Below are 8733 nucleotides of genomic sequence, written 5' to 3'. Positions count from 1 at the left end.
GTGTTTCTTCTCAGCCTTGCCCAGAGAATGTGAAAGAAAAGGCACCAAGCCAGTGATGGAGGAGCCTGGCTGTCTTGGCCCTTAAATGCAATACTATTGTAAACAAACTGAAAATTTGTATATTCCCTTATCAGAGAACGTCATTCTTTGAGTATTTCATGAAGACACTGGATTTGATTGGAAACCACTGGCAGTGTGGTTACCAGCTGCCTGCTGGCCCTGGGGCAGATATGCAAGGGATGTAACTACCCAAGAGTTGCCAGATTAGGTCAGGATTCTCCAGGTGTCCTACAGTATGCATGGTCTGCACAGCCAGGATCCCTGTTCCTCCAGAAAAGAGCCCACCAGAATATCCACAGGGACTTTTGCAATTTCTTTTTTTTTGCTTTCCTATTTTGTCCTTCCTGAAAATTTGTTTGGCCTCTAGGTATGTTTTTTATGAAATACATGTCTGAGGGCTTGGTTGAGCTGTCAGTGTTATACACCTCATTTCTCAGAAAGATTTCAGAAATACTAAATTTGTAATATCTCTGGGTTTAGACCAGCATCCATTCTTTGCTGCATAACCTGATTACTTCGGGGAAGAATCTTTCAAGTTTCAGCTGGCTTTTATTGGCTCTGACTTGTATTTTCAACTATTAGAAAATATCTGAACAACCTGTTTATTAGCTTCAATAGGGGTGGTGTAATAGCAGCATTGGCTGCTGCTAGCTTTCTTCCAACAAAGTAACATTTTTGTGGTTCTTAATCAAAAAAACCTTATTCTCTCCAAACTAGAGATGGAACTGAATGATCCTGGGACAAATGGCTGGATCCAAATGGGATTTTTTTCCTTTTGAGTATGAGCTCAAGCTATGATTAATCACCTTTTCTTTCAGTGGAATATACTAGCTTCTGTTAGTGAGCTTTTTCACCTCACAGAGGGAAATGAAAAAGCGGGGTATTTTATTATGCCTTGGATCACTGATGAGGAAAGGCTCATTTGTACAATTCACTGAGCAAGTCTTTTGGTCTCTTTCTTGTTACAGACAAATTATATGGTTATATGTTAAGTTACAACACAAAGTATTCAGATGTTACATAAAATCAATACAAAGCTCTCTGAAAAGAAATATACATTTTAATGTCTTTATTTCTCTTGTGACCAAAAAGGCAAAAAGATCCATGTACTATAAAACAAAGAGAACCCATTCAAGGGTTGTTAGTTATTGTTCTATTGCTGTTACCGCAGGGAAAATAGTAGTAATTTTTAAAAATCATTTCTGCATGATCTGCTTTTGTGTGAACTGATAAGAAAATATGTTCTTTCTGCACATGCAACACATAAGGAATGTTTACTGCCCATATGGTCTCTTGAGGACTCTGACATTAGAATTTCTATGGTAGCAAGTTGAGAGCAAAAAAAGCAATTATCTGAATGCTGTAAAACTGTGATATTTTCATCCTGCCTGTGCATAAAATGAGAATAAGAAGGACAGGAAAAGCATTTAACAGTGTGTCACCTGTAAGGGAATCCTAGATGCTATACACTATGGTTGAGCTCTGCTGATTTACATCCTCTGCAGGGTTGCCTCACTGCTTTGTACAAAAATCTGCCATGACACATGACACAGAGCCCAGAAATATGCACCAAAGGCTACTGCTGAAGGTGCTTCATTACAGCACGATTAAAGGATGTGATGGACTCGTGTCGTTCCATTAGAAGGAGAAATTAGGTCTTTGATGCTGCAGGAGTTTGTTTCATTCCACATCTGAGTCATCCCAGCATGTCAGGACGCAGTGGGATTTCCGCTTATCGAACCCTCTGACAGTATTCCTGATATCGCACACGGTGCTGCCTGCGCTGGGTTGGCTCCCCAGCTTCCTTGCATTAAACACTTCCACAACATCAAAATGTATTGGTAGGCCTGTCACAGCCAGTGGGACTCCAGCTACTTGTGTTCCCTGGAAAATCACCTTGAATAGAAGATGCCCATTTGCTTTTGACTGTGCTATACAATTATTCTTTCATCTTTCCTAAGATTTAATATATTTTTTCAATTGTTTGTGTAGAATAGAAAGAGCTGTGTGAATGAGCACTCTCCATGCCAGTGGATCACAGAGTGCCTAGCATGGGTTCTGTCTGTTCAGGTCTTACCTCACTTGCATTGTGGGTTTGTGTGCACAGGCACACACACACTTTCCTTTATTTTATTCTCATAATAACAATCTGTCCTCAGTATCTCCACCAGTCAGGAAAACAAAACACCAAGAAGACAAATGAGGAGCAGAAGGGTTTTGTGATCAGATGAGCATTGAGAAAGCAAAGCCTAATTTCCTTTGAGAAGAGCTATAATCCTCTATTTAATTCCTGGCTGTTACAATTTTAGGGATGGTGTTCACAGCTGCCTTGGGTATGAGCAGTGTGTCCTTTGGCTATTATAGCTCAGAGCATTAAGCTCCCTTTAAGGACGGACTTCCAGACACGGGGTCTAATACTGGTCATTTGATCAAATGCAATTTGTTTACATTTTTAATCAATGTGCCCACATTCACTCATTCATGCCCACAGTCCCATGAACACTAGCAAATTCTAATGTATGCAGGAAGAGTGAAAAAATCTGGATGTGGCACATTCAAGGAGCTCAGCTGGAGGTACATAAGGAAGGTTTTTTTGAGCTGCAGGGTACCTTCAACTATCAGTTGCTTCAATGGTCATTAAAGATTTCAGGTTTCATACAGCAAAATAGACAACATTTTTTAAATGTATTTTTTGTGCCTTAATGTTGTGTTGTTTGCAACCAAATATTGCATTTTCACACCTGGCTTCTTCAATTTCATCCATCAATAAAAATGCTAATTTTGAGAATTAATTAAAGTCAAAAACTTCAATGAACTTCAAGTTCATTGGGAATAGGAGCAATCCAAGATCTTAACGAAAAAATCAATTAAAAAGCCCCCAAAAAATAAACTAAAAAAAAAGGACCCATTTCCAACAGCTGATATACAGCACAAAATATTTAATTGATTGTTTCAGTCCATTAGGGCACAAGAATGAGTATTCAAATGAACCAAATTAAAAATTAGTCATTTTAATACAAAACATTCTGAGTACAAAATTCTCAAACTACCATATGATCTTGGAGAATACTGTTTAAATCAAACTTCATCCCCATTCTGTGGCTGCTGCACAGATGCATGTTATTGCCCCTGGGTAGGAACAAGGGCAACTTCAAATTTAGCATGTCAGGTCAAGGGTAACAGTTCCCCTTCTGAGTTTAGTCTCTAGCAATGGCTCAGCAGAGAACTCATAAAAAAAGAAAAAAAAGGTGATTAAAAATATCAATAAACTACAACTTGAGAGATTGCCATGGGGCAGATGAGTATTGACTGAGCTCATTTTTTGTGAATGAAGCGCAAGAAACAAGCAGAAACACAGTTTCTTGGGAATAGTAAATGAAGTCTCCAGGCAGAGCTAGAAAGAAAAGCCAGAGCTGTGTGCTCTATCCACCACACCACAAATCCCTCAAATGCAGCCCATGAGCTCCTACCTGTGGCCTGGGAAGCCTCAAAAATCAGCTAACAGCAAGCTGTAAAATAAGCCATCTTTAATTGAATGATCTCGTTAAAAAGTCAAGGCAACTCCAGTCTCTGCTTCAGTAGTGCCTTGCCTATGAATTGCTGTACAGTCCTCAGCCTGAGGGGCAACCAAATAATTGCCCTGTCTGAAAGAGCAAAAGGGTGGTAGCACTGGCATGGGAGGTGTTTTGTAAATGCACACAGGGGAGTTCCAAAAGGTATTTTATGCTGTATCACAGTGATGAGCAGACCAAGTCTGTAGTTCTTGCTCTATAACTCACTGCTAAATATGCACAGCATTTAATTTTCCTTTCATGTCTGAAACATTTCATGGATGTCAAACTAATCAAGAACTCCAATAGCAAATCAAGAGGCTATAGGATAAGTCTCATTATCCAGAATATGTTTGCCTACTGCAATCCATTCTTTATATATTAAGCATTGTTTCAGTGTTAATTAACAGTGTCTAATAATCATTATAAACACTGAAACAACAGCCAATGTTAACCACAGGAATAAAAGATTAGCTGGGATGAAGAGGGAGATGTCTTTACATTAGGTTTTTTTTATGCAATATGGAGTTGCATAACTGCATACTCATTTTTTGCACAGCTCACAAACTTTTCAGGGGCAGTAACTTGATCTTGTGCTTTCCAAAGCATTTGAAAAGCTTGTCTGTGAAAAAAGTGGTTTTAAGTGACCAAAAATGAAAGGGCAGAGGATTCTCAAGCGAGATCATTGGGTATTCTGGTTGCCTGCACATTTGGAGAGTTTTGAGTGACCTTAACAGCAGTTACATAAGCATATGGAGAGAAAATAAACTCGTATTAAATGTGTAACACATATGGTCTCCTGACAGGATGTTCCAAGCCACGCAGTGATTTTATAGTCCACATGCACTGTACGGTAGTTCTTTGGTCTCAAAGTAGGAGTCAGAAATAGTATATCAGCATGAACTCTCCTGTCTTTGAGGGGCAGTCGGTGTGTTAATATTAAAATACACAATGCACTTTGGCTAGCTGTGTTTAACAGCAAAAAAAGTGCCATCTGCACGGAACTAGATCTTACCAGCTGATAACACCACATATGATATGGCTATATGATGTGTATGTGGACTAACTATTTTCCTGGAGTGTGTCATGAGGAACTTTAGGGTAAAGAAAGTGTCTTCAGTAGTTTTATTTTATTTGGGCAAGGGAGCACCATTCTGAGTGCTCCCTTCACAGGACAAAGTATATCACCTGGGTTGCCTAGGGCCACACGGTGTAAAAGACTACACCAGACCTCTTCTTTCCAGCTTCAAAGCTAAACCTAATCAGTCTCAGAGCAGGGTGAGATTGACAAAGGACGCAGAAGCACCAGTTGTACTGAAGTTGGGTTTTCTTGTTATTAAACATGTCCATCAGCCACATAAACTCCCGAGTGCTATTATTCTGTCGTGTGTGGGTCACACAAAAGCCTCCGCGGCAGAACCGAGTCCAGCAGACGTCACTTGAGGAGTTGGTCTAAGGAATTAGTTCCCAGTACGATCCACTCCGGTGCTGTGTGACACCCTGTGCCGGCTGTCCAGCCAAGTACCTGCCCGCTTGCGCTCTGGGCGGAATCAAAATAAAATCGCCTGTCCAAGGCCACCACGGAAACACGCGGGTGCCGCGGGTGCGGGGCTGAGCGCCCTCGGGGCGGCCGCTCCCGCGCTCCCGGGGCCGCGGGCGGAGCGGGCCGGCGGGGCCGGCCGAGCCCGGGCACAGCAGGGCGGGGGCAGCGCTCACCTCGCCGGCCGTGCCCCGGCAGAGCCATGCGGGGCCCGCGGGCGGCCCTGGCGCTGCTGCTGGCGGCGGCGTTCGCCCCGCGGCCGGCGCGGCCGCACCCGCAGTGCCTGGACTTCAAGCCGCCGTTCCGGCCGCCGCGGGGCCTCGCCTTCTGCCGCCGCTACGCCGAGTTCGGCTGCTGCGACCCGCGCCGCGACCGCGCCCTGCTCCAGCGCTTCTACCGCCTCAGCGCCCGCCTCGACGAGCCCACCTACGCCGCCTGCGCCGGGCACCTGCAGGAGCTGCTCTGCCAGGTGAGACCTCCGGGACTCCCGGAGCTCCTGCTGCGCTGGGGGGATCCCGCCGCGCAGGGCTCAGCCACACAGGGGCGTTCAGCCCCTGCACGGAGCTCTGGTGTAGTCATAGGTGCTTCTGCCCCATCGCAGTGCTTTGGCCCAGGTGTGTGTGCATCTGCTCATGCAGCCTGCATGAGTATGGATGTATGGACGCTTTGGCCCAGACAGGGGTGCATTGATCCCATGGGTGCATTGATCCGATGCACTGGTCCAGGCACAGGAACTTTGGACAGTCCAGGGGAGTGTGAGCCATGACTTTAATTCCCAAGCCCACACTGGAGTACCCATCCACAGGTGTATGAGCCATGGCATTAGCGCCTGGGCACAGGCATGGGTACACCAGCCCACACATCAGTGCATCAGGGACAGCACAGCAGCCTAGGCATGTGTTCCCAGGCACCCAAAGAAGTGTCTGTCCATCATCAAGTATCCCTGTGGGCTTTTTGTTCTTTGGCTGTTATGTAAAAGAGGAACAGGGATGTTGTTCTTCTTTAGTTAGGAGCAGCAGTCTCTGAGAAAGTTAAGTGGGCAGTTACAGTTTGCAGATTCTCCTCACCCTATCCAGGGTTAGGATACCTGATTTGGTGAAAAAACCCACAGGGCACCTGCCTGTGCAAATCTTGCTCCTTGTTATGACCAGCTGATGGGGTCAGGTGCTTTTTTGTGTACTGGGTTACAGCACTTTTAGCATGTGCCAGGTGCTAATAGCCCTGGTGATGGGTGCAGAGTAATGCCTGCAGATGTGGCTCAGGAGCCTCTGTGGTGGCTGTCCTGCACAGGGGGAATTTCCACTCAGACCTGATGTTCTGGGGCCAGATGCGATAATGGGATGGTTACAGTCTGCCCAGAGCAAAGTGTCTCACCCTATCATCAGTGGAGGCCTCGCATGTATGAAAATGCCCCTGAGACAGAGCAGTGGCAGCTCAGCACTGTGCAAGTGTAAACCTTAAATTAATTCAGACAGTGGAGTCTTGTCTGCTGTGCTCAGATGGAATCAAAATGCTTTTTCAGAATTCCTGCTCTTAGCATTTTGCTGGTACCTCTTGGGTTCCTTAAAGCATGAAGAGAAAGACAACACTTTTCCACACCAGGATCTAGAGAACTGACTTCTATTTCATCTCACATTGTACTGGAAGCAAAAAACATTTGAATATATTTCTGAAACAAGCAGAGTCTAAGAGTCCATTTGCAGATAGGACGCAGTTAGCCATGTGTGCTAAGCACTCCTGCTTCTGGAAGTGATAACTAAGTCTCCTGTGTTTGTCAAAAAGCCAACCATTGAAAATGTCTTCAGAAGCAGAGAAATATTTCAATGTGGGAGCAATGATTCACTGAAAAGTTCTGATGAGCTCAGTGCATCACCAGCCCAGATGTGGCTACAAATCACTGCCTCTGGCTGCACAAGCATGTCATGGATGTTCAGTCATTGCGAACACTCTAGAACATTCTGCTTCTATTCATTGTATATACTATTTATATCCTATTTATATCATTCATGTATATACTATTTATATCCTATTTATATCATTCATTCTGCTTCTATTCATTGTATATACTATTTATATCCTAGACCTGAATTACTAAGTATGTTTCTGTGGCTTAGGCAGCACACTTCTGTCTCCTTCTCCTGACAATTCATGATTTCTCTCAAATGTGATCAAATTATTTTGACAAGTGTCTCAGTTTGTACTTGTGGATTCCTGCCTTTTCTTGAATCCATAGAATAACAGAACGGCTTGATTTGGAAAGGACCTAGTCCAACCTCCCCCGCAATGAGTCGGGACAGCTTCAACTAGATCAGGTTGCTTAACCTGTCCTTGAATGTTTCCAGGGATGGGGCTTCTATCACCTCTCTTGGCAACCTGTTATAGTATTTCCACCCTCATTATAAACAACTTCTTTCTTAAATCTGGTCTATGTTGACCCTCCTTCAGTTTAAAGCCATTGCCTCTTGTCCTATCACTACACTGCTTTGTAAAACATCCCTCTCCTGTTCTCCTGTGGAGGATGCCATAAGGTTACCTTGGAGCCTTCTCTTCTCTGCCAAACTGCAAGAGCAGATGCCTCACTCTGCTTCTCAGGGAACAGCTTGCTTAAAGGCTTGAGTTTCCAGATGGAGGTGGTCAAGGAATGTCAGGGATAATGTGGAAGTTAAACGCTTTTCTGAGGAGTGCTGTTGCTTCCTCCTGGCTGATAGCAACAGTAAATAAGACATTGTCTGATGTGGGTGTTCCATCACATTCAGACTGTTGGAATTCCCCAGATAAGGAGCTGACACTAAATTCCTGGAACACACAGGATGCATTTGGTTAGCCTGTCTTAATGTGACTTGTTTTGTTTTCTGATGAGTTATTTTCATAGTACAAACTTGTTCCAGCCCTACTGAAGTAACTGATCATCTGCCCAGTAGTTTCCTCAGTCTTTGGACCACATCATATTTTAAAATTAATGAACAGACAGCATCATTTGGAAATGACAATTCAGATCTAATATTGATTCTGGGCTCTGACTATGGGTAGAGCTTCTTGGTGTTTTGAGTTATGTGAACATGACAGGATGATGTGAAGGCTAAAGGACCACAACATTTGCTTCTGAAGTAGAGAAATTCAGCATAAGGCATGAGGCTACATCTCTTCCAGAATAAAATTTGGAAAATATTTCACATGTCTTGAAAATACCCTAGGACATGCTTAGGTACTTTCAGGCTAGTGATAGATCTCTGAATATCACTGCCAGTGTAATGCTGCTGTAATTAGCTGTATGTCACCAGGAATGTTGTAAGGAGAGAAGAAGTTGCCCACAGCTTCTGTTCAGACACACATGAGGCTGTGGTGAACAGCCTGCAATGGCAAAGACAGGGAATCCATATCTCTGGGCAATTTTTAATTCTGATGCTGAAGCCAGGGCATTGCTTTGTAATGCATGAGATCACTGCTTGCTTTGAAAGAGGCTTCCACAGAATGAGGTACACCTGAGTACTCAAGTGAGGGGCCTCCTCTCTCTGAATGGGAAACCTCCATAGGCAACAACAGATTGAGCTCCCACCCAGCTCTCCCATCAAATTTCCTTTC

The 8733-nt window shown here is 44.0% G+C and overlaps 1 protein-coding gene across 1 annotated transcript in view; it reads left to right on the top strand.

The window, feature by feature from the left end:
- The first annotated feature begins 5353 nt into the window (after positions 1–5353).
- The window catches only part of HHIPL1 (HHIP like 1), a 20611-nt gene continuing 17231 nt past the window's right edge, over positions 5354–8733 (top strand). The window contains exon 1 of the mRNA XM_053945838.1: positions 5354–5620. Within this exon, the coding sequence (XP_053801813.1) occupies positions 5354–5620 (267 nt within the window). The remainder of the gene's footprint in view (positions 5621–8733) is intronic.

The sequence above is a fragment of the Vidua chalybeata genome, chromosome 6 (assembly GCF_026979565.1).
Source record: "Vidua chalybeata isolate OUT-0048 chromosome 6, bVidCha1 merged haplotype, whole genome shotgun sequence".
NCBI lineage: Eukaryota > Metazoa > Chordata > Aves > Passeriformes > Viduidae > Vidua > Vidua chalybeata.
This window is presented reverse-complemented; position numbering and strand designations above follow the sequence as displayed.